The 26,756-nt window shown below is 41.2% G+C and overlaps 1 protein-coding gene across 1 annotated transcript in view; it reads left to right on the top strand.

Annotated features, from left to right (window-relative positions):
* LOC311233360 (uncharacterized protein) overlaps positions 1-26,756 on the top strand; it is a gene marked incomplete at its 3' end in the record, with an annotated part of 82,481 nt that overhangs the window by 13,055 nt on the left and 42,670 nt on the right. The window contains exon 2 of the mRNA XM_084320336.1: positions 19,806-19,898. Coding sequence (XP_084176462.1) covers positions 19,817-19,898 — 82 coding nt within the window. The 5' untranslated portion in view covers positions 19,806-19,816. The remainder of the gene's footprint in view (positions 1-19,805; positions 19,899-26,756) is intronic.

The following is a 26,756-nucleotide window of genomic DNA, read 5'->3' as shown; positions in this document are numbered from 1 at the left end:
ATATTCATAGCACGGGGAGGCGCTGTGGCAGACCGGCCCCTGGCGCCTTTGGTTTCTGACAATGTGGCCCCCTGAACAATTTAGTTGAATAGCCCTGCCCTACAACATCTCAGCTTGAGTTAGCTAGCGAGTTGACTTGCTAACTCACCAGAATTCTTCCATTTGTTTATCAGTCTTTCAATTGGGAATGGTTTCTCCTCCAATTCGGTCTTCAAGTCAGCTAGTCTTTTCCTCTCTCTTCCATGTCCAGTTCCAGCACTGTTATGTCAGTTAACAGAATCACTGTGTTAACATTCTCCTTTCATCCAATATCCTGACTGGTTTTTGATTACACACTGTAGCTCCATATTAGCAATGAGTAGGAAATGCTAGCTAGCATGAACACGGTATGACTCACCGGAATCCTCTCTTTATCCTCTATATTTCATCTTCTGTCTAAGTATATTTAGTTTTCTGTTCAAGTATACCGTTTTCTGTCACTTTTCTAATATTCTCCAACTGCTCCAATATTCTGTCTCTCCGTTGATTGCTTGTAACCAGGAACAGTTTTCCACACTCGGCTCACGAGCAGGGCTGTACCACGTCAATCTCAGGAGAGTGTCAACAAATTACACTCTTGCAGGGAGCGTCAACAAATTACACTCTTCCAGGGAGCGTCACCCAATTCAGTCTATGATGAATGTTTCAGCTAGACAAGAAAATAACATGGGCTACATAATCATAATAATGATGGTAAAAGTCACTTATTATAGGAAACAGGTTAACACATTCTCTTCATTTATTCCCCTTGGTTCAATGCAATTGAACAAATGGATATAATAACATTCGCGTTGCAATTGCAGCTTATGCCTGTCACCCCCTCTAGAGGGCCTGTTGACTAGCTCGAGTCCCGACGAGAAATTAACATTTAAGTTCCATGTGGGAAATCTTGCCACTAAACTGTGACAGAAAATTGGTTTCCTGTACAGAAAAGGATCCAATTTTCCTCTATTTAGTAGAAAAAGAATTGTGTAATCAGTCTTCTTATCAGTTTTGGACTATGTTGATGTAATTTATAGGCATGCTGCGGCATCAACTCTTAAACCTCTGGATTCTGCATATCTCTCAGATTTATAACTGGTGACAGATATGATACTCACCATTGTGTCCTGTATGATAGGGTGGGTTGGTCTTCTCTTGCAGAAAGGCGCAACAAACACTGGTATTTATTTATTTTTAAAGCCCTTATTGGTAAACAACCTGTTTATATCTCCTCACTGTTAGATTGGAATATTGGAACCTATTCAACTCGATCGAATGACTGGATGGTTCTTAAGGTTCCTCAGATTTGTTCTGAGCTAGGGAAGTCAGCCTTTTCCTTTGATGCCTCTAACTCATGGAATGTCCTTCAACTCACGCTAAAATTGGAGGTTCTCCCTTCCCTTGGATTGTTTAAATGTATGATTTCTAGGGATGGGTACCTTTCACATTTGAACCGATACCGGTACCTGTGAATCGATACCGGTACCCAACGGTACCTTTTTTCGGTACTTTAGTCTCAAGAAATTTAATTTACCTACCTCAGTCGTAAAAAAATAAATCCAAACTTCAAATAACTACAATTTCGACAGTTTTCGGCTTGTCATTGCTCCGACTGCTTTGTTGTTGAATCAAGTCAAATCCTAGGTAAGCATATATTGTGCGTGTGAACGTTGACATGAAAAGAAAAAAGTAAAGAAAAAGAAAAAAAACGTTTTAAATTTTCTTTTTTCGGTTTCTCACTGTCATGTGTTTTGGTTCGGTGCCTCAAAAGTACCGAATTCGGTACCCATCCCTAATGATTTCAGACCATTGTGTGACTACCTGTAACTGTTTTAGTTGATATTTTAAAATTATTTTTAAACGTTTTTAATTTTTTTACTCTGGTGTTTAAATTTCTGTGAATATTGTTTTTATTATGTACTGTACAATTGTCGTTTCTGTAAATGAGGGAAACCTCAGATGCTTACGATTTTAAATAAAGGTTGAAATGAAATGAAAAATATATTTCAGATTGTTGACGGCATGATTGCATTTAGAAAAATGTCGAGCTACAGATGACTTGACATCTAGATTTCTGACTGAACATTTGTGTTCACTGATTCTAGATTTAAAAGCTCTAGTTGTTTTACCCACATAAGAAAAATTGCACGGACATTTCAACAGAATCGGTGAACACAAATGTTCAGTCAGAAATCTAGATGTCATCTGTAGCTCGACATTTTTCTAAATGCAATCGTGCCGTCAACGAGCATAAACGAGCATAAATTAGGAACAGTAACAGTCCTAGTATGCTTCCTTGTGGAACACCACAACACATTATCCAGATTCAATTAACCCGATGTTTGAATCCGGGCTTTCCCTGTTCCTCGAAGGCTGATTCAGTCTTGTTAATTCGAACCAGACTTGATACTCAGGATAAATGCGTGCGGCCGCCTCACCTGAAAAGACCGCAGGTATCGATCGCAGAAATCCTGATTTTCTAACAGCGTTGATTGATTGATTGATTTAAAACTTTATTAACAGATTGCAGAATGGGTACAATACAGTACGGCTCAATAGCCTCACCGACAACTTAGTTAAATGCATAATCTATAGGCAAATTTTAAGTCCCTCATTACCCCAATCAATCAGATTATGTACCTGCTGGCAGTAGGCTTAATGGAATGAATAATCAAATGAGATCTTGCTAGCGAAAATAATTTGTTCAACTCTTTCAGAATAAGGATAAAAACAAGCCCAAATAGTATATCTAATTGATACGAATTATATTATGAGGATATCTGTACTGTATGTGCTTAGGTATTATGTACTATATAAATACATGGTTCCCAAAGAGAGGCTTGGAGACAGGCTTGCAGTTTCACTATTAATCAGGTTTGTGCATTGTGCCCATCTTATACCACTCTCTGCCAGCACTGTAAGCCTATGGATATGTTTACCTTCTTTGCAGGGCTATAACTTTTTAAATTGTATTTCTATATTGACATTACTATGGCCCATTCAACATCGATTATCTATCGTTCAGGATGTGGGAACGTTATATTTTTTCATTCATACATTGTTGTTACTAGCGTCGAGAATATAAGTGTTTTTAATCTTTTCTGCTGTAATTTCAAAAACAGTAGTTATAGGCCCTGAAGCTGCTGGCGGAACAAAACCTTGTAACGCCAAAAACCCAACTTTTCAGCAGATGAAAAAAACGAACACAGATTTGAGGGCGAATAGAGTTACGAGGTTTAGACAGATGATTGGTTTAATGCTTTCCCATTGTGTAGACTTTGTAAAACCACACACACATTAAAAAAAAATAAAAAATTTAGTTACAAGGTTTTGTTCCGCCAGCAGCGATATACACGCTATATAATTTTTTTTAAATGTATATGATCGGTATACATTATGCTTCATCATGCGTGAAGGAAAGGGGGGGGGGGGTCGTTTATAATTCCTTGATCGTCAGTAACGGCTTTATTTACTATGGCTTGATACGTTGATCAGATGGTTTGCAGTGAAATTAATAAACAATTGGGCTGAAAAGAACGTTACTGTCCTCTTACCGCTCGCCGATGAGACTGGAGGAGAAAGATCCCAATTATTTGACGCCGATCTCCTACATCCATTTCCGGTTTGTATGGCGCAATAAACGCCAAAATCATATCGATTATTGCGTTACACCGCTTCCTGACAGCCAGCGAGCGAGCGAACTGGAGACGAAATCGCGTGCGACACATCGCGTGCGACACTGTCCTGATATGACGCAGCGCGTGTCCGAGTGTGTGTGTGTGTTACCTGGAACAGGGGGCAAAGCAGCCTGCGATTCTCTACCAATAAAAAGTGTTTAGGAGCGGGACTCGGCTGCGTCATTCGCTCAACTAGAGACACAGCGAGCGAATATTTGAGCGGTGAACGACATCGCTGCTCAGTTCGCTGTTGCTTGCGGCAGGTCAGGATAGTCTGATTGAAACTAATACATTTTAATCACTTTTTCTCACTCGCTTGCGTCGCTCTATGGCAGGACGGGGTGTTATGGCAGCGATCCATATGCACTATAGTGTTGTCTGTAGTCCCGTAGCAAGATATTACTGCCGGAGGAATTTCCTTGACGCACCGATCACAACATCCGATTTTGAGAGTAACTCGCCCAACCATCCACCAGGCAGCGGTATTGAGGCGTTGCAGTCTCATTCAGGGTCCCGCTGCAGCACCGGAGGTTGGCTGGATGAATTATGAATGCCATGGTGAAAGAAATGAAATATTGATCTCAAAAACGCTGTACAGTGTTGTTGGTAGGGGTGGGAATCGCCAGATATCTCGCGATACGATACTATCGCGATACTTGAGCCGCGATACGATAGTATCGCGATACTCGATATATCGCGAATATTGCGATATATATATATATATTTTTTATCAAATCTTTTATTTTTATCTTTTACTAATAAAATAAAGTTCAGTCTGTTCATCTCACTTCAATCATTTTTATTGCAGAACATGGTATTTTCTCAAGCAGACAGATGTAAACAGGGCCGCCTCAGGGGGTGTGCGAGCAGTGCGGTCGCACAGGGCCTCGCGGGAAGGGGGGCCTCGCAAAAAAAAAAAAAAAAAAAATTATTTTGCGAGGCCCCCCTTCCTGCGAGGCCCTTTTTCATCACAGACCTAAAATCTAGTTTTGCTTACATGCTTATATATTTCACATTAGACGTCTTCCCCGATCCACGAGGGAATGGGCTACAGTCAGCCAGGTACAGGATCTATTCAGCGCTATCCAGAGGAGCGAGTGGATGTCTTTTTGAAAAGCAGCATGGAGCAGAAGAAATAACACTGTGTGCCATAAGCTTGTTATCAATACCAAGTATGATGGTTATGCCAACTTTGCCAAGACGAAGAGGATGTTCGGCAGATGGACTGCAACAACAACAAAAAAAACAAAATAGGAAATCAAATGTAGAAATGCATGCAATACATAAATAAATATGAATCTCCATATATGAAATAGAACATTTAGATAAGGGTGCTACTGAGATGTTTTGGTGAGTTCTTTGTTTTTTTGTGGAAGTAGCCCTTCTTAAAAATGCATGAACATTCACTGATAATTGGTCTCTAGTGGAGTCTACAAGGTCTACATTGCCGGACCATGTAGAATCCGGACCTTGTAGGCTGACATAATTCTGTGCATAGTTTAGTCTACACAGGCCATATTTCAAATAATCAAAATCTTACTTCATTCATCTTAAACATTCTTGATTTGGGGGATTGGTAGTTCCTATGAAATCTGAAGTTGTTCAAATAACAACAGCGATCCACCTTGAATTAAATCACACAGCCGAGTGAAACCTTGTTGGCTGCGTCACAGTCACGAAAGGGGCTACTTAATTAATTAATCCAATCCACTTTATTTATAGAGCACATTTAAAAACAACAAAGTTTACCAAGTGCTGTACAAGTCCCACAGCATAAGATAAAAAAAAAAATATATATATATATATATATTAGTTGAATCAGGTGTGCTGGTGGTGGAATTTAACAAATACATGGAACGGCTGGGGTGTCTCGAGGAGAGGTTTGGGAACCACTGCTCTAACACACACACAGACATGCTCTCTCTCTCTAACACACAAACACACATGCTCTCTCTCTCTCTCTTTCTAACACACACAGACATGCTCTATATTAGGGGTGCACCGATATATCGGTCGGGTATCGGCCGATAAGTGCCTTGTTGACTGCTATCGGCCTATCGGCCGATAAGCTCAAATGTGCCGATAGCAGTCGCCGATAAATAAGCATCAATTTGTGTAGCGTCAAAAGGCAAAAAAAAATAAAGTTCACTCGCGACCTGCTACCTGCACAACGCCCGCCGTCCCCCACACACACACACAAGCTACTGCATCACAGTTACTACTTATGATTAACAAGGCATTCGTTTTGTGGCATTAATGTTATATATAGTTAGTGTTACACGGACAATAACATCAGCATATTATTATTACCCATAGCAGCAAGGCATTACTCCGAGTCCGTTCATAGCTCAGTTCCATTCCGTTGCTCATTCCGTACCCAACTACCCACTACTAGTTAGTTAGCACCATCCAGGCATCAACGTGAGCTCTCGGTACGGTAGCTAGTTAGTTAGCACCATCCAGGCATCAACGTGAGCTCTCGGTACGGTAGCTAGTTAGTTAGCACCATCCAGGCATCAACGTGAGCTCCCGGTACGGTAGCTAGTTAGTTAGCACCATCCAGGCATCAACGTGAGCTCCCGGTACGGTAGCTAGTTAGTTAGCACCATCCAGGCATCAACGTGAGCTCCCGGTACGGTAGCTAGTTAGTTAATAACGTTATATAGTTAGTGTTACACGTTCAATATAACATCAGCATATTATTTACCCGAACACAGCAAGTAAGCAAGGCATTATTCCGTTCATAGCTCCGTTGCTCATTCCGTACCAAACTACCCATTCTGCAATCTGTTAATAAAGTTTTCAACCAGACAAATGTATAGAAAGGCTTTGTTTTATTATAACATTTGTTGCAGTAAAATCATTATGTCTCATTTGGTCATGCTGTGGAGCGCTGGTCGGCGGGCCGGGCAGCTAAGGTATTAGCTACGTTAAGTTTGTTGTGATGTGCTCTCGAGTGAGTCGCAAGCAGATCAATGGCGGCATGCCCGAAAGTAGAAAATTAATAAACGCTTGCCGATTGGTGGTAAGAACAGCAGGAGGTGGGTGCTAGCGGTGTGGCGTAATTGGCCGAATCGACTGCCAATCAAAATGGTTCCATTGCATTGGTTGAAAGCTCTGGTTGAGAGAATAGTATCCCGCTGCAGGCCGCCAGAATGGTTCCATTGCATTGGTTGAAAGCTCTGGTTGAGAAAATAGTATCCCTCTGCAGGCCGCCAGACGATACTGGGAGAGAGATAGTGATACCATAAACATATTTCTTGATGTTTCCTTTTTTTAAGTAAAGAGGCCTACAAATACAAACATACACATACAAATATACAGTAGTTTCATAAAAAAATAAAAATAAAAAATACAAATACTTATATACAAATATACAAATATCGGTATCGGCCGATAGTGTTAGTTGAACAATCGGTATCGGTGGCCAATTTTCATATCGGTGCATCCCTACTCTATATCTCTCTCTAACACACAAAATGACATGCTCTCTCTCTATCTTTCTCTCTCTTTCTAACACACACACACATATACATGCTCTCTCTCTAACACACACACAAACATACATCCTCTCTCTCTATCTCTCTCTTTCTAACACACACAGCTCGCGTTTAAATCTCGCACAGGGCCTCGCATTTCTCCCAGGCGGCCCTGGATGTAAACACTGTAATCTGTGTTGCATGTACCTGACAAACTGAACTGTTATTACAGTCATATTCCAACTTAACTGAATGCACGTGTGTGTGGTGACTACTGTACTATTACAGGTATTGAAATGAACAATGCAACTTCCTTATACAAATAATTAAAAAAATAATTAAATATCGATACTTGGCGTCCCTGTATCGATACAGTATCGCCACGCAAAGTATCGCGATACTACTATGTATCGATTTTTTCACCCACCCCTAGTTGTTGGCGTTCAACCCATGGCGGGCAATAACGCTGTACAACAGGAAACAAACAATCTTTTTTTATACCTAATGTAAACATTGATATTTTTAACAATGCAACATTAACATAGAGGGTTCCATGCACCATAAATGTTATAGCATTGGATTGAATTTAATCGGAAATCGAATCGGTTCGGGACCTTGTGGAAATTTGGAATTGAATCGTTTTGGGAAATCATTGGCGATACCCAGCCCTACAGTGATCCAAAGTGTTCTCCTCTCTGGTGGGGCATTTAATACGCTGTTTGTATTTGGGGAGTTCGTGGGTGAGGTTACCTTTTGTTGAAGTCACCAGGGACAATAACTAAGGAGTCTGGGTTAGTTTGCTCTACATGCCGTTCCCGACCGTATCTGGTTGGCCAACGTGTGCAGCGCATCCTGCATGTTACCAGTGGAATGTAATTAAACAGACCAGAATGAATGAGGCGAACTCGCGCGGGGAGTAGAAGGGTTTATTAATTTAATTTATGAAAAAAGTTTCCAGGTCAGGAGAAATGTTGTAGGATCACTGTCGCATCATTACACCAGCCACGGTTAAAAACAGGACCCTGGCCTGATTCGGACTATATCCTAGGCTGTACCTACACTCCTTTACCATCACGTATTTTTTTATGAAACTGGATAATTCCTGGTAGGCTGTTTTAAAATATCTTACACCTTTTACAAGTGATGGTATAAAAATCTGAAAAGACTCATATGTTGCAGCTTTTATTTTGAAAGATTCTGATAGAAAGTCATATTGTTGCTAGCTTGACGCAGGTCTTTGTTATGAAGCTTTCGTTACAATCTCTCGGAAGATTCAAGCCCTTTAATTCCAGCTTTCAATCAAAATTGATAAAGTAAGTGACGATGGACATTACCATCAGTACATAGAACTATCCTACATGTCTGTGATCAATACATAACTATCCTACCTGTCCGTGATCAGTACATACTTTATGTTGCATGGTTTGGAGAGTTAGGAGGCTACAGTACCTTAACCTTACGCTCTAGCCCAGGGGTGACCAACCCGCGGCTCGCGAGCCGCATGCGGCTCTTTGCCCGTCAATGTGTGTCGATCCATAAAAAAATTATTATAATTTTTTTTTTTTTCTTTTTTTTTTTTTTTTTAATTTTTTTATGTCACTCATTCCATAAGGACGTAGAATAAACATTTACAATTTTTTTTTAAATGGTCCATTTGCATGTTCTTGGTATCTGAATCTAGGGACATCTATGGATCAGTGTCAGAAATAGTGTGTCTGTTACTAGGCTTGAGTAAATTGTAATGAACCAAAGGAGAATATCAATTCTATTTAAAAAAAATTAAATTATCTTTGACTGTGAATAACACCATGCTAAAATTTACCAGACCTGAAAAATCTAAGCAAATGAATAAAGGGAAGATTATTAATTTAAACGGAAGGTTCTGTATACAGTACTGAATTCTGCCATCTTTTTTATAATGTAAATTTCTCCACCATTTTTCATCGTATTGCAACACCGTTTTTGCAAGACGTTCACAGAAAGGTAGAGAAACTAACTGCGTTCTGTTTTATGGCAATAACGTTCAGGTTTGTGGGAGATAATCCCAAAAAATAAGAGAAATAAAAAAGTTTATCCAGAAGTCAGATGATTGACAGGGGCTGGTGTGAGCTGGGCAGGGTAGTTTTTCGAAATTCGAAAGCCCTGAGTCTCTTCCTTCAAAAGACTACTCACTTTTGGCTGTGCCACTTCCTCCTGTCAATATGCGCCGGTTTCCGACTCAATGCCCTGAGATTTCTATAATCTTATATTTCACTAATGACAATTAAAATCATTGGTAAACAAACGTAATGCTGAAAATATACACTTTTACTGTATCTCGGGCTTAAGAGGTTAACCCTGTGAGGCCCAAATTAAAAAGACATTAGCAACTTCAGAGGGTGGGACATATAAACACATTTACTATCAAATAGCATTGTGAGGCTGAACAACAGGACCAATTGACTATACATGTTGTAAGATTCTGATCAAACTGGCCAGTATCACGTCTTCGTCTGTTTGGCTCTCCATCCAATTCCTCTGCGTTGTGTACTTTTAATGGTCCTGACGTCTCCGATACTGGTAGATAAGATCCTTATCTCCCCCCCGTTAGTGCAATCCGTAAACCATAATACTTCTCCACTTCCGTAAGAATTCGACACTTCGACACTGTGAGATACCTTATGAGGAGAAGCGTTGTTTTATTGCTATAAACAGAACCTCATGTTATCAGATGTTATCAAATTGTATCGTCCTTGAAGAGTCTATTCTAATGATCTCTCGGTGTGTTCAGATTGTCCTTTTGTTATTCAGTCCAATAGTGGTCAGGCCTATTCGTTAGCCTGAACCCTCCTCGTGTTAGCCGAAGCTAATGATGTCGTGGCATTCTTCCTCCTTCCCCCCCCCCCCCCTCTCTCGTGATAAGAGGAGAGAGAGAGTCCTCTGTGTGATCTCAGTCCTACTCGCTCTCGGTCAGATTCTCGTCTGAGTCAGATTCTAGTCTGCTCAACACCCGGAAACACCGTTCGACTTATAGATGTTCGTCGTCGCAACGACGGCCCCGCCTTCTGGTTGTCATGCGACGTGTTGTCATGACAACTGCATAACCTTTAACACTAATAAACTCACGTTTCATTAAGATGAACCTCTCTCCCTCCTGTCCTGGGAGACAGTACACTCTAATCTCAGATGTTCTTCTAAGGAATTCATAACAAAACCCTCGCTGACGCGGCCTGTGCCTGTGAAACCACTGGTTCCACCACCGTTCTATCACCGTCTCCTGCTTCCATGCACATTTCGATCTACCATTTTAGCTGTGGTCATCTCTCCCCAATCTATACATCACATACATTGAAAAAGCACCGTTTTCTCTCAATCCCCCCTTGATTCTTATCACCCCTCAGAATCATAAGACTACTTGGTTTTTCAATTAATTATACACAAAAATAGACTCATAACAATTAGGGCCCCGCCGTCTGCTGTTTTCCTTTTGTTTTCCATTACCCGCATCACACCCAAACCAGAAAGGATAAACAACGGTCATGGAGGAGAGAGAGAGAGAGAGACAGAGAAAAACACAGATTGCAACTTTTCAGACGACACACCTAAACCCTTCGGCCCCCCTATTCGGTACCCCACGTCCAAATCAGAGCGCTCCCTTCCCTCTCTTACAGTACACCTCCCATCTCGGGCCGGTCCCGTCTTCTAGGGCAAGGGCCCCTTTCAGTGACGGCTCCTTTCCTGAGCTGGTCCCCCTCCCAGGGCGCGGTCCCCTAGGCAAAAATGTCTCCCCATGTCTGCTACTGCTCAGTGTCTCTGGCTGTCCTCTCCACATCTGCTCCTCCACCGCCGCCGTCTCCTCCCTCGTCGTGGATCATCTGTGGACCAGGCTGCGGTGCCTGGCCCCTGCGGCTTCCTCCTCCTCCAGTCTGTCTCCTGGCCATCTCCATCGCTGTCGGTGTCATTCCCCCCTTGAAAGCAGAAACACAACACCGGCAGTCGTCTGTCCATTCGACTTCCCTTGTTTTGCTATTAGTCTACCATGGCTTTGGGCCTGCAGCTCGTTCTCTATATATTTTTTTCCTCTGCAAGCCCCTATTTGTTCTCTATTAGTCCCCCACCTTCTCAACACCCATATCTAATCCTACAGGGCTGTTCCCTGTTTTGTTGTCTTCCGGCGTGACACCAGCAGCAAATGATACCCACTCGGCGCTCTACGTTTGTCCCACGGGTGACCCCCAGCGCGCGCCAGTTCTTTCTGGTGACGTGTCCCCTCAAGACTCTGCCTATTTATTAGGTGTGAGAAGGCCCCACTGGAATTCAAACTCCCTCTTTATTCAATTATTAACCCATTCAAATAACTGCACCATCTTTCTGTGCAATTCTTATTTAATCTCATTAGATTCACTATTGAATCACTCCCCCACTCCGCCACTAGATGGTAGTACAGGCCTCTATCTAAATATTCCCCTATGGGTAATGAAAACTCCCCAGCACTACCCCCCCTCCGCCACTAGGTGGCGACCTACTCCTCCTCCATGGTGTTTTAGTTGACGTGTCACTTCCTGGTTCTTTATCTGTTGTTATCTCCTCGTGGTGCTCACGGCCATTTTGACTCGCTCATAATGGCTACTCTCTCACAAACAAAACGAACGCTGCCCCTCCTTCCAAGGCCTAAAAACACTGCTGTTTTCCTCTCTTTCCTATCCATTATCAGGGGACGCTTTCTCAGACTAATACTCTTGCCTGATCGGACATAATACACACTGGTACAATCTCCTTTCGACTTTCCTTCTGTTATGAAAACAGTCCCGCCATAACAATTTTTCGATCTGATTCAAGCGCCCCCCCCCCCCCCCCCCCTTTCCTCATCTCGCATTTACCCTCCTTAAACCAAAACTGTGCAGCCTGCCTCGTTTGCTTTTCATTCTCTGTAGATAACACCCTCGATTTTCACCATGGCTCTCTGCTCATATTATTACAGCTGGCATTCTCTCTGTCGAACTAGAAATGTTTACGTTTACGGATTCACTATCTGTTCGTTTTTATTTGGCTTAAAATCAAAACAACCGTGTGCACAGTGAACTCACATTTTTGATCGGAGCGCTGTTTCCCCTACAGCGCTAGTTCGCCTCCTGACCGCTCGACTCGCCGCTCTCTCCCAGGGCTGACCGGCCTTGCTTCGATCATGATTCTCCCACACATTGATGACTGTTGTCCACTGTCGCCCCATTATTGAAAAAGTCTTCAATGTGCTTAACATTTTGGTCGCCAGGCTTATATTCAGAATAAACCATCCCACGCCAGCTCTATTTGTCTATGGAGAAGTTCCCCTTCTTTGCAGGGCTATAACTTTTTAAATTTTATTGCTAAATTGACATTACTATCAGGCTCTACAGTGCGACCATATTGCTCGCATATGCCCCTAAAAATATGTGCGTGCGAACATGCAAAATCAAGTACTCGCACGGCGTGCGAGTGGGGCCAGCGAGTGCAGAGTACAGCCTCTCATTCGTCCTTTTTTTTCTCCGCTGCGAGAATCGTTAAACTACAAGTCCCACAGTTCACAGCCGCATAAATGTTCCAATCACAGTAGTTTCCTGTGGTCACGCGACTGGAAACCGAAAGTAATGATCAGCGGCTGCGTCACTGTCTGAGTCAAACAATAATACAGCCATGTCGAAGCCCATTCATTTTTATTTTGCGCGAAAGATACCGGAGAATGAGAAGTCAGGCGAGGCAGCTCATGTTACAGAGGTGATGGTTAACGTTAACCAAGATACTGACGCTAGCCAGCATGCTAGCGAAGTTGGCCAAGCTAGCGAGGCTACACCCACTGTAGCACCCAATGTAGCCACTGTAGCTAGCGAAGCTACACCCACTGGAGCCGGAGGGAAGACATACAAATTTAACGTGAATTGGCTAAACATTTCCCCATGGCTAGAGTTCGAAAACAATGTCATGTTTTGTAAATATTGCAAAGTAGGATCGATGCATTGCGATGCATTGTTACACCCCTACAACTGGCCCACTGTGTATGTGTGTACAGCTAACTTGGCTAGCGTTATCAACCGCAGAGGTGGGCAATGGGTCCAGCTGTAGCGCCGGACGGCCAGAGTGCAAGCGGTGTGACGTCGTAATTGGCAGAATCGACTGTCAATCAATGGTCTACCTGACACGCAAACTACTGTACTGGAGGTGTACAGTATTTCAATAGGCAACCCTGAAAGGATTATTTTTCTAAAAGAGCAACACTAGCTCCCCCCTCTACTGATGGCCCTGGTTGTAAAGCCAGTGTCTCCTTTTTGTTCAATATCACTGCCTTTCTTATTAGGCCTAGTTGTTGGCTACAACTTTGCCATAGTAGGCATTAATCACTTAATTAATAGTTCAAATATCTGTCCCATTCCCGTTTGCACACGCAGATGATACACACACACGCACACAGTGGGCCAGTGACTTTGGTGGTATGTGCTATTGCACAAATGTGTCCCGTTTGCACATGCACGCACAGTACAAATATACATTTATTTCTGAAAAAAAAAAAAAACTGTTACTTGACATATTTTCACTGTGCTCCTAAATATTTTTGGGTGCTCCTAAATTTCTTTGTGTGCTCCTAAATCTTTTCATTTAGGAGCACCTGTGCCCCTAGTGAAAAAGGTTAGCGTAGAGCCCTGCTATGGCCCATTCAACGTCAAGTATCTATTGTTCAGGGTGTAGCAACGTTATACTTTTTCATTCACATATTCATACTAAAATACGGTCTAAAGTACAAGTATGTTTTTATCGTTTTCTGCAGCATTCTCCAGAACGTGATTTATAGCCCCAAATGCATTATATTGATGATCAAATACAGTTTGATAGCAATCTGCGCGAGATAAAAAATTTCAAATGGACGTGCTTCTAGAAGTTACTACTTATCATCTGATGTTGACCGGATGGGGGGGGGGGGGTCGTTTATAATTCCGTGGCCAACGTTAGATGATTCATCTAGTGTGGGTGATATGATCATTAGAGCAGTTTGTATCGAACACGTTAAAAAATAATGTAATAATAATAAATAAAACTAACCGTAGCTTCCTCGGGCCGTTGAGTGATGCGCGTGGAGCAGAAATATTCCTATTATGGGATGTAGAAATATGCGATCCATCTCCAGGTTGTATAATAGTATATACGTCCAAATCATGTTTATCGAGTTATTGGTAACGGATTGCTATCCATTGTGTCTAGCTTGAGTCCCGGGACTATTAGCGAGTGATCGGACCGAATTGGAATGAGCACCAGCTTCCATTTCCGGTTTGAGCGATCCGCCGATCGGCCACCAGATGGCGCTCTTGAACCGTTGGAGAGTTGAGAGGGGATCAACAGTAGATCTCAAGTCTCCGGGGGAGAAATATGATTGCGATCACAGATTTTTGAAATATTGATCTCAAAGACGTGGTACGGCGTCTTTGGCAGAATGAGCATGGCGGGGAATGACGTGGTAAGGCGTTTTTGGCGACCAAAGTGTTAACATTTTTTAAATAAACGTTCTTTTTTTAAATGGCAAAGTGATTTTGTCATTTTGCAACTGTGCGTCTCACATGGTACTTTTAACCCTGTGAGGCCCAAATAAAAAAGACATTAGCAACTTCAGAGGCCAGAGGGTGAGACCTATAAGCGCATGAAGGGTGCCGTGACTGAAAAAAAAAGGTTGAGAAACGCTGGTATATGGTGTGGCTCTTTGTGGTACCACAGTCATTTTTGTGGCTCTTAGTCTCTGACTGGTTGGCCACCCCTGCTCTAGCCTAAAGCTAACATTTCCCTTTTTTCCATTTCAAACCTTTATTTCAACTTGTTAGGAAGTGGAGGTTCCCCCTCATTTAGATTAGATTAGCTATAATTTTTAGGGATGCCCCGATCGATCGGCCAGCGATCGGTATCGGCCGATATTCAGTATAAATATGAGATAGGTGAATTCCGATAATGCTTTATTTTCGCCGATCATGAAAACCGATTGATGACACGGAAAACATGATCCAATTCTCTGCGGAGTTCTCACTCGCTCTTCTCTCACAGCCACACTCTGCTGCTGCACGTCTTGCCCCTCCTCCTCCTCCCCCTCCCAGACCCATCTCATGTTAACAAACCCTTCGGCAAGACTCGACTGCATGAGCACCGCAGAGCTCCTCTTTCAACATAAGCATTAAACAAAATGGCCCAGTCATCTATTCACTTTTGTTTAATACATGAGGCGTTGTCTAATGTTATCTAGCTACTGATAGCTCCTGATATCAACGTCTGATATCATCAGTTTGGTATTCGTTTTCGCAAGTGCTGGGCTGGCTAGCGTTGGCTAACTAGTAGGCTTGGGCGGTATGACTTTTTTCATACCGTTATACCTTGATTACCTAATACCCCGGTATACGGTATATGACGGTATGCCTTTCATTATCATCAGCGGGGGGGGGGGGGGCGGGGGGGGCAACCTGTGTTACCAAGTAAACAAATCACAGAGATGGCCAGTTAGCCCGCAGCATCTAGTGCCAACGTTAAGCTCTCAGAATGGTAGCAGTCCTCCCGCAGCATCTAGTGCTAACGTTGGCTCTCAGAATGGTAGCAGTTAGCCCGCAGCATCTAGTGCTAACATTAGCTCTCAGAATGGTAGCAGTTCGCCCGCAGCATCTAGTGCTAACGTTAGCTCTCAGAATGGTAGCAGTTCGCCCGCAGCATCTAGTGCTAACGTTAAGCTCTCAGAATGGTAGCAGTTCGCCCGCAGCATGCTAGTGCTAACGTTAAGCTCTTAGAATGGTAGCAGTTAGCCCGCAGCATCTAGTGCTAACGTTAGCTCTCAGAATGGTAGCAGTTCTCCCGCAGCATCTAGTGCTAACGTTAGCTCTCAGAATGGTAGCAGTTCGCCCGCAGCATCCTACACACAACAACACACACTATCGTCACAACGCTTTACGGTATTTTCACAGCACTGTCGCAACATTACCGTAAAGCGTGAACACCGTTGTGATCATACACAACACTACAGTTAGCTCTCAGAATAGCCAGTTAGCCCGCAGCACCAGCAACGGTAAGCGTGTCTCATTTAATTTCACTCACTGAAGCGGGGTTCCCCTCCTCCTCCTCCTGTGTGTAGAGACAACCAGCTCTGCATGGCTCGCCCCACTAGTGAGGACTAGTCTCGCCCTCTGCTGACGCGTGTGTGCACTACAACAAAACTCCGTTTAGACGGTATTGATTTTCAATACCGTCGGTATTTCGAAATACCCCGGTATACCGTAATACCGTCATACCGCCCAAGCCTACTAACTAGCTATCGCTCGTGAGCTAACGTTAGCTACCGAGCTAACGTTACTGTTTAACACTTTGATCGCCATGTTTTTTTTTTTTTTTTCTTCCCCTCCTTTTTCCCGATTTTTCTCCCATCCCACCCTTCCTGGTTGTTGCGTACTTTCCCCTACTGTTGGTCCGGGAGACCGGAGACTGTCTCATGCTTTCCTCCGACGCATGTGCAGCCTGGGGCAGGCCAACCTGGCCGCGCAGGTTCTCACCGGGGAGAGTGTAGCGTGTGGGAGGCCACACTATCTCTCCTCAGTTCCAACCCTCGCTGAGCAGGCGCCCCGACCGAACTGTAGGGGTCGCTGTCCACAACGCCCAGGACCCACCCTTCAGCTTTCCCACCCCCTGATACAGCCAATTGTATCAGTGTGAGAGGCCAGCCAAGCTGATAGCAACGCCGGGAGCTGGATTCGAACAGGCGAATCCTAGTGTCTCCCGGTGTTGGTGACGAACGTAATCTCCGTGCGCCACCTGCCCCCCCTTGATCGCCATGGTTAAAATTCATAATTTACCATCCCTCGCCATCTCTATTTGTCTATGGAGAAGTTCCCCTTCTTTGCAGGGCTATAACTTTTTAAATTGTATTGCTAAATTGACATTATCATGGCCCATTCAAGGTCCTATATGTATTGTTCAGGGTGTATCAATGTTATACTTTTTCATTCACATATTCATACTAAAATACGGTCTAAAGTATAAGTATGTTTTTATCGTTTTCTGCAGCTTTCTTCAGAACGTGATTTATAGCCCTAAATGCATTATATTGATGATCAAATACAGTTTGGTAGGAATCTGTGCGAGATAAAAAATTTCAACTGGATGTGCTTCTAGGAGTTACTACGTATCATCTGATGATGACCGGATGGGCGGGGGGTCATTTATAATTCCGTGGGCAACGTTATATCATTCATCTAGGGTGGGTCATATGATCATCATAGAAGTTTATATGGAACACGTTAGAATATAACGCTGCAACTCACCGTGGCTTCCTTGCGCCGCTGGCAAATGAGCGTGGAACAGAATTTTTTCTATTATGGGATGGAGAAATGCCCGATCCATTTCCAGGTTGTATAATAGTATATACGTCCAAATCATGTTGTTTTTTTCAAGTTATTTGCACCCATCGATGTTCACTGTCAAGACGGAGTCTCTCTAACGATAGCGAGTGCCCGGACCACATATGGATGAGCACGTCCGGTCTGACGAGTCGCTTCCTGTTGGCGATCTGCCGATCGGCCACCAGATGGCGCTCTTGAACCGCTAGAGAGTTGAGTGGAGCTTTGCAGTACATCTCAGGGCTCCGGAGGGGAAATATGATTTCGATCACAGATTTTTGAAATATTGATATCAAAGACGAGTTACGGCGTCTTCGGCAGAATGAGCATGGCTAGGAATGACGTGTAAACTCGTCATCGGCGATCATAGTGTTAAACAAAACTACAGTCAACTATTCACTTTAGTTTAATACATGATGCATTGTCTAACTGGCTAGCTACTGATAGCTCCTGATATCAACAAATGCGCATTTCAGTTTAAGAATGATAGGGATGCGCCAGCATGAGACCTCCGTTAGCTAGGTAGCTCACGTTAGCTCACGTAAGTTTTAACGAAATGACCCAGTAAACGAAATAGTTCACTTTATTTTAATACATGATGCATTGTCTAACGTCATCTAGCCGGCTAGCAGTAGCTACAGATAGCTCCTGATATCAATGTCTTATAACATAATTGACATTAATCGTTTTTGCAGCTGAACATTGGCTAATTAGCTATCATGCTTCATAACATGTTTCAGACCCTGTTGAACTATCACTCTGACTGGGGACGCTGATGGCATGCTGAACAAAGCAGAGTATACACACAGACAGTGGAGCTGTTTGCAGATAGCAAGCATTTTGACTGGTTGCGTGGTGGCGATGTCTCGCAGATAATACAACTACAAGTATAATTATATAATATATATATATTTTATATATATAAAAAAAAAGTATATATTAATTTTATTTGATTTTTAAACCAAAAACGACCGGTATCGGCCGATATGGCTCATAGACGATCGGTGATCGGTATCAGTGGCAAAAAACGTGATCGGGGGCATCCCTAATCATTATACAGCACAAGTACAGTACAACAAAAAGAAGTTTGGCAGATTTAGGCTATTGTTGGTACATTATGATGACAGGGGTGGACGGTATGGTCTAAAATTTATATCACGGTATAATTTGAAGCATAGACGGTAACGGTATATATCACGGTATCAGTGTTTCTGTTAGAATAATTTTTTTTGCCTGATAGGCAGGCTATATAAAGAATGACATCCTCAAGGCATGTAGATTTATAATATTTTAACTTAAAACTAGGCTACTTTTGCGTATAAAGTCATTATATTCCAAATAAAATAAGTCCCGAGTCGAGACTCCTGCTCCCATTGCAAACAGCGGGGCTGGATTTTGCTAGAAGCATAGCTGCAGAGCCGCAGAGCGAATTGAATTGAATAAGAATTGAGACAAAGGTGCCACTCATCCTCAGCTTTAAGAATTGACAATTGTGTCAACAAATTGACACGTGTCAACAAATTGACACACAAAATGCTTAGAGACGATGGGGGTCAGAACGGCGCAAGGGTGGGGGGGCGCTGTTTGACGGGCCTGTGACCAGACCTGAAAGAGCCACTGGCTCTGCGGCTCTGCAGCTGCATGCTATTCGCAAATCCACTGCTGCACGCCTTCCTCCCGGCTCCCGCTGCTGCCGTCGTTATCATAACACTACACACATATCGTAATGTTTACAGCAAACTGTAGTTGATCACCAGGTATGTTTTATTAACGTAGAATAATTCATATAAGAAAAACGATAGGGAAATATCTTACCTTTCTCCACTGGTTAAAAATGCCAGGAACTGAAATTGAAACTTGCTGTGCGCCGAGGTGATATGTGTTTATTATGAAATGACAATTGCGTGTTGACACGCCCACTGCGCGAAGCCTCCTAAATAACTTTTTCCAGTTTGCACATATCTATTATCTATGACTAATTCTATCTATTTTTAGGGGCAAATGCGATTGAAATAGTCGCGCTGTGGTTACATGACGTCATTGCTATTTTAGAGCTGCTCTACCGGTTAAACGGTATAGTCAAAATCCATACCGTAGAGCAAATTAATACCGTTTATACCGTATACCGTTTATACCGTCCACCCCTACATGAAGGTATCTTTTTCTCTTAACCTGCTGTAATTTAGCCTTTAGTTTTTTTGGCAAATAATCCACTGCGTCCACCATGATGAATTTGTTTTGGGCATCTTTGTGTCAACCTCTAGACAAAACCCTAATGGATTGTCCAGACGTCCACACGCTTCCCATCACCCATGACAACAAGGATGGTCTGCTGGACATAGACGAGCTTACCAGAGGTGATCATTTTACCACTTCATTTACATTCATTACATTCTTTAAAGTAATTTTGTTCTTAATTTCTATTATTCATAAACACCTCATGGATGTCAATCAATCTACATTTTATTACGGACTCGGGCTCCATATAAAAGACAATACATAAAATAAATTACACACAAAAGCACCATAAAAAACATAGTTTAACACTGAGTGCCAGCCACGAGAAATCTCGTTAGTTCATGCCATGCGTTGAGTGCCAAAAACGAGAAATCTTGTTATTTAATCGTTATTTTATTATTAGCGATTTTCATCAATCTAGCCTCACGTTACCATTGGGGATTTATCTGAGCTCAAACAGGGAAAATACCGCCCCTTATCGTCTCTCCGGATGGTATTGCACCCATTGGATTGGACTGAATGAAATGGATGGGAAAAAGAGTCCGGAATCCACATTTTACTTGTCAGGCATGTAGGGCTGTCTTAAATACTAAGAAGCTTCGAAGCTTTGTTCGATGGGCATGGGATTTGAATATGAAAATAAAATTCGATTATTAAAAAAATAAAAATAAAAAAAATTTGTGCAAAATCAACTCTGCCTCTCTTTGTTAACTACAACAAGCAATGATGTTTGTTATTTAAGATGAGGTCGGACTCGGCACTGACAGATTTGTGTTCATTGTGCTGCTTTTATAAAGCCTCAAATGACGGCTTACAATATTTCATGAAAGCAAAGTGTTTTGTTTGTCTAAGATTTAAACTTTACAGCACTGACAAAGTTGAACAAAGTGCTGTACAAGTCCCACAACATTTTTTTTCTTAATAATTATAATATATATACATATTTTTTTTAATCTCGAAGATTCGAATTAAAATCGAATCTCGGCCCCCGAAGCTTTGAATTCCAAAAAAGATTCGAAGGTGAGCCCTACAGGCATGTAACCGGAGACGATCCCATTCATTGCCGAGCCGCAGAACAGCGTGGAATGTGTTCCCAGTACCCAGCGTTGGATCAATAAACGCGATTGATATTTGGAATGGCGATCAGGAATTGGAATAATCTTTTTGGAGAACATCTGATCTGAGGTAAGGAATCTATTTTACCAGTCTTGGGATAATCCGAGTTTTTTTCACCTATATCTCAGCCTGACCTTCGAGACTTTTTTTGGCAATCGAGGCTTCGGGGCCGAGGAGCTTCGATTTTAATTCAAAGCTTAAAAAAAAAGAAAAAAAAACATTAATTATAATATATATATTTTTTTTTTATCTTATGTTGTGGGACTTGTACAGCACTTTGGTAAACTTTGTTGTTTTTAAATGTGCTCTATAAATAAAGTGGATTGGATTAATTAATTAAGTAGCCCTTTTCGTGACTGTGACGCAGCCAACAAGGTTTCACTCGGCTGCGCTGCCTGGGTGCAGTGGGGCTGCTCTAACAGCCAACGACATGACATTACATAATTATGTTGCAACCTTCGTCTATCAAGCAAACAATTATATTATATTTAATTTATAATTTATAATTGTATCAGACAATGCACCTACAAAAGCAGATGACTACAATTAAATTAGCCAACTTGGTAACACATTAGTCATAGCAGCATAGGCATAGCCTTATTAATGTTTTGTGTCGCCGTCGTGTACAACGATACTTACGTTTTTTAGGTGATTTCACAAAATACACATATACTATCGATAATCTAGCGTTTATTTGAAAACGATTCATAAATAGGCTGAAAAATGACAACGTGTTTTGTGTATTCCACTAAAGCGCGATTCCTGCAGAATCACCCTTTTTTCTGGAAGTTTCCAAAAACGAACGTTTTTCAAAATGGTATAAAACGGAAATGTACCGATATATAAAAAAAAAATCTGTTTCGACACTGTTGACTGCAAACAAGTCATTGATAAGCGACGGGCGTATTAGACACATAGCCATAATTTAAGATATAGTTTATGCGTTCGCAAATGTGCTCGCCCTCCCATTGACTACAGCACTGGCACTCAAGTGCTAAATCGTGCGCCCCCTGCTGGCACTCAAAGTGTTAAAAGATAAGTCTTACATAAAGACAACTGTCTCAGTGTTTCCACTGCTGGGATTGAAGGACAACACCAAGATGATCTCATTTACAGAGTAATTTATCCGGCAAATAAATGTCTACATAACATTTCTTAAGACAGCTTGGGATGGAAGTCCTGCAGCCACAAACATCTTACTTGCACTACACCATGTAGCCCTCTTAACTAATATTATCATGACATCATTATAAGCTACTTGTTTCTGTAAGCTTTCTTTTTTGTAGCTTGAGTGCAGTATAGAGTGGTGTACAATATTCTCTGAACAGAGACATCTTCACTACATCTGGACACATACTAAACTAACAGAGAACAGAGACATCTTCACTACATCTGGACACATAGTAAACTAACAGAACAGAGACATCTTCACTACATCTGGACACATAGTCAACTAACTGAGACATCTTCACTACACCTGGACACATAGTCAACTAACAGAGAATGGAGACATCTTCACTACATCTGGACACATACTAAACTAACAGAACAGAGACATCTTCACTACATCTGGACACATACTAAACTAACAGAACAGAGACATCTTCACTACATCTGGACACATACTAAACTAACAGAACAGAGACATCTTCACTACATCTGGACACATACTAAACTAACTGAGAGAACAAAGACATCTTAGTAGTAGTAGTTTATTTTTTTCAGTCATCAAAAAAAAGTACAATATACATCATTTATCAATATTTGATTATTTACAGTGACTGAAAAAGGTACAGACTGAAGCATAGTGCTTATATGTGCCTGTCCTATATTCTTACCAAAAAAAATATATATATATTTTTTTACTCAAACAGTATTATAAAGAAAAGAAGAAAAGCAAGCAAAACAGTGTTTTTCACCCTTGTAGTTTTTCAAAATTTAGCATAAAAAAAAAAAAGAAAATACAAAAATGTAGATTCCAAAACGGTATTCTAAAAGAAAAAAAGCAAACAAAAAACAGTGTTATTCACACTTGTATTTTTCAAAAATTGCTTTACAAACCTTTTTCTTAAAAACCAAAATCGAATTACTCATTCTTAACTCTATATCCGCATTGTTCCACAAGTTAACCCCAATAATAGAAATACACCTCCTTTTAATCCCTTTCTTAGCTTTCTGAACAGTAAATTTACAAATATCTCTCAAATCATATTTTCTTTCATGTGTTGAAAAAAACCTTTGCACCTCACCTGGGAGTAACTTTGCTTTAGCTCTGTACATTATTTGCATATTTTTATAGTAAACCAAATCATTACATTTCATAATATGAGACTTGATAAACAATGGATTTGTGTGTTCATAGTAACCAGCCTTGAAAAGGTTCCGAATGGCCCGCTTTTGCAGTACGACTATTGGATTTACTGTATTTTTAAATGTCGACCCCCATACTTCCACACAGTAAGAAATGTAAGGAAGTATAAGTGAGCAGTAAATTATGTGCAAGGCTTTGTAGTTTAATATATCCTTACATTTATACAATATTGCTACTGACTTAGATATTTTTCCTTGAATATAGTTAACATGTTGTTTCCATGTTAATTTCTGGTCAATAACTACCCCTAGAAATTTTATCTCAAACTCTTTCTATTTTTACATCACATATTTTTAACTCTATCTCCCCCTCTTATTTCTTTTCGATTTCCAAAAACCATAAATTTATTTTTCTTAATATTGAGAGACAATTTATTAACATCAAACCAAGTTTTGAGAGTTTCAAGCTCTCTTTCAATATCAGGCAAAAGTTCCTTTAAATTACTTCCTGAGCAATATAAATTTGTATCATCTGCAAAAATAACAAACTTTAACAGTTCAGCAACATTGCACATATCATTAATATAAAGTATAAATAGTTTTGGACCTATCACAGATCCCTGAGGTACTCCACAGGTGACCTTCCTAAATCCTGACAGTGTCATTGATTTGCACACATTGCTGTCTGTTTTCCAAGTAGCTCTTTAGCCAAGAGTTAGCTATACCTCGTATCCCATACTTCTCCAGTTTTCTCACTAATATGCTGTGATCTATTGTATCAAAAGCCTTCTGTAGGTCAATATAAATACCAATAGAACACTTGTCATTTTCAACTGCTTTAGTTATTTCTTCTACCATCTCCATCACTGCACATGTAGTATTTCTATTTGTCCTAAACCCATACTGGTGTTCACTCAGTATTTTGTATTTGCCAATGAAAAGATCCAGTTGTTTCACGAATAGTTTCTCTAATATTTTTGAAAATTGAGGAAGTAGGGACATCTTCACTACATCTGTACACATACTAAACTAACTGAGAGAACAGAGACATCTTCACTACATCTGTACACATAGTAAACTAACTGAGAGAACAGAGACATCTTCACTACATCTGTACACATAGTAAACTAACTGAGAGAACAGAGACATCTTCACTACATCTGTACACATAGTCAACTAACTGAGAGAACCGAGACATCTTCACTACATCTGGACACATAGTAAACTAACAGAACAGAGACATCTTCACTACATCTGGACACATAGTAAACTAACTGAGAGAACAGAGACATCTTCACTACATCTGTACACATAGTCAACTAACTGAGAGAACAGAGACATCTTCACTACATCTGGACACATAGTAAACTAACAGAGAACAGAGACATCTTCACTACATCTGGACACATACTAAACTAACTGAGAGAACAGAGACATCTCCACTACATCTGGACACATAGTCAACTAACTGAGAGAACAGAGACATCTTCACTACATCTGGACACATAGTCAACTAACTGAGCGAACAGAGACATCTTCACTACATCTGGACACTGTATAGTCAACTAACTGAGAGAACAGAGACATCTTCACTACATCTGGACACATAGTCAACTAACTGAGACATCTTCACTACATCTGGACCAGGGTACAAAATAGTTACACGCCCAGCGCCACTGGCTTGTAGATTTATTCTTTGGCGATTAGAATTTAAGGTATGCCCCGCCACCTGGCGGCTAACAAAATACACTGCATCTACTGCTTCTCCTCCGCTCCAATCCACTCCCTCCAGGCCGCTCACAGTGGTTTAACACTGATGTAATATACATGTAGTACAATGCCAAAGCAACAGATGGCGATGTACAAACATGAAGGCCATTTTCAACCAATGAGAAGGGTGAACCTGTGATATCCTGTTCAGGCTTTGTCACTCACATCCTGTTAGAAAAAGTTTTGACGTCATTGTTGTTGTCGTTAGCTTACATGCTAACGTTAATGGCAGCGACCATAGCATTGAGGCTAGGCTAGCTATCATCGCTTAATAGAGCTAGTGAATGGATAAACAACGTTATTTAACATTGCAGAATGGGTACAATTACAATGCGGCTCAATACAAACAATTGTTAAGGGGCCCAGGGGGTGTAGACTGTTGTAGTTTGAGCTAATTTACACCATGCTCCCAAAAAAAAAAAAAAAAAATCTGCAGAGCAATGTGGAGCGGGGAGCGCTCGATTCAAGGTGAGCGAGCGGAGAGCGACTTGGGTGCGGGGTCAACATGAGCGATTAGCGGAGCAATTCGTTTCCTTATATCGCTTCCTCCAGGGTTCCAACTTGTGTTGACAAAATGCAACCCTGCTCAGCTACGGGGAATCAGCGCTCTCTCTCTAGACTAGAAAGGTGCACTCAGTAGAGAACAGATGTCCGCCAGGGCGGCAGCCACACATAATAATAATAATAATAATAGATTGGATTTGTAATGCACTTTTTGTTCACTGGGATCCCAAAGTGCTACACTACATGGTTAAAACAGTTTAAAAAATAGAAATTAAATAGTTATTAGTAAAACAAATAAAATAAAATACAGAATAAAAATAAGATAAAAATAGAACATAGTTAATTAAAAACATAGTATAAACAGACAATTTAAAAACAAAAGCGCAATACAATTAAAATAAAAAGCTAACAGTCAAAGGCCTTTTTGAACAGGTAGGTTTTCAGGCCTGCCTTCTCTCTCTATCGATCTATCTATCTATCTACCTCTCTCTCTCTCTCTCTGTTCAATGATTTAAAGGGGAACTATTTTACTATTTCTTTCACTATTTGGGCACTTTTACACAATTCCTGTGAGTCTATGGAACACCTCTGTAATATATATATATTTTTTTATTCATTGTTTTGTATTTCTAATCAAGTCCTCAAAAACAGCATTTTTCTACCTCAAGATCTCGAGCCGTTTTGAGCCTGGGCAGCAGAACTGTTGCACCTCTTCATTAACATGCAGCGGTGTCTCTCTGACATCACAAATCGCGCACATTTTCAGATGACTCAGTTCAGTGAGGGTGAATATTGTGAGAGGAGAATTGGAAGAATGCGCCAATATGAGAATTTTGAGACATAGATCATATTAATATAAGTTCACATAGCTAGGAAACAATGCTAAACACTCAAAGGCCATTTATAAGATAGTTCCCCTTTAAAGTGGCCAAACGTTACAATATCTAATTGGATTTGTGGCTGGTAAAAGATCTGCCCGGCTGGTAAGTTTTTAAAATCTACCAGCCAAATGGCTGGTAAGTCAAAAAGAAGTTTGTTCCCTGATCTGGACACGTATACTAAACTAACTGAGAGAACAAAGACATCTTCACTACATCTGGACACATAGTCACAACCAGTCACAAACTATTTGCCAATCCTACACTGAGTCTGCACTTGTCTGGTGAACCCATATAACAGGTTGATGAGGTTAAATTACTGGGAGTCATAATAGTCGACTGACATGGGTAGAGCACATTGACACAGTGACTAAGAAAATGGGTAATGACATTTATAAG

Source organism: Notolepis coatsorum (assembly GCF_963971535.1).
Source record: "Notolepis coatsorum genome assembly, chromosome: 8".
Lineage (NCBI taxonomy): Eukaryota > Metazoa > Chordata > Actinopteri > Aulopiformes > Paralepididae > Notolepis > Notolepis coatsorum.
Note: the sequence above shows the minus strand (reverse complement) of the source record. Positions and strands in the feature narration are given on the sequence as shown.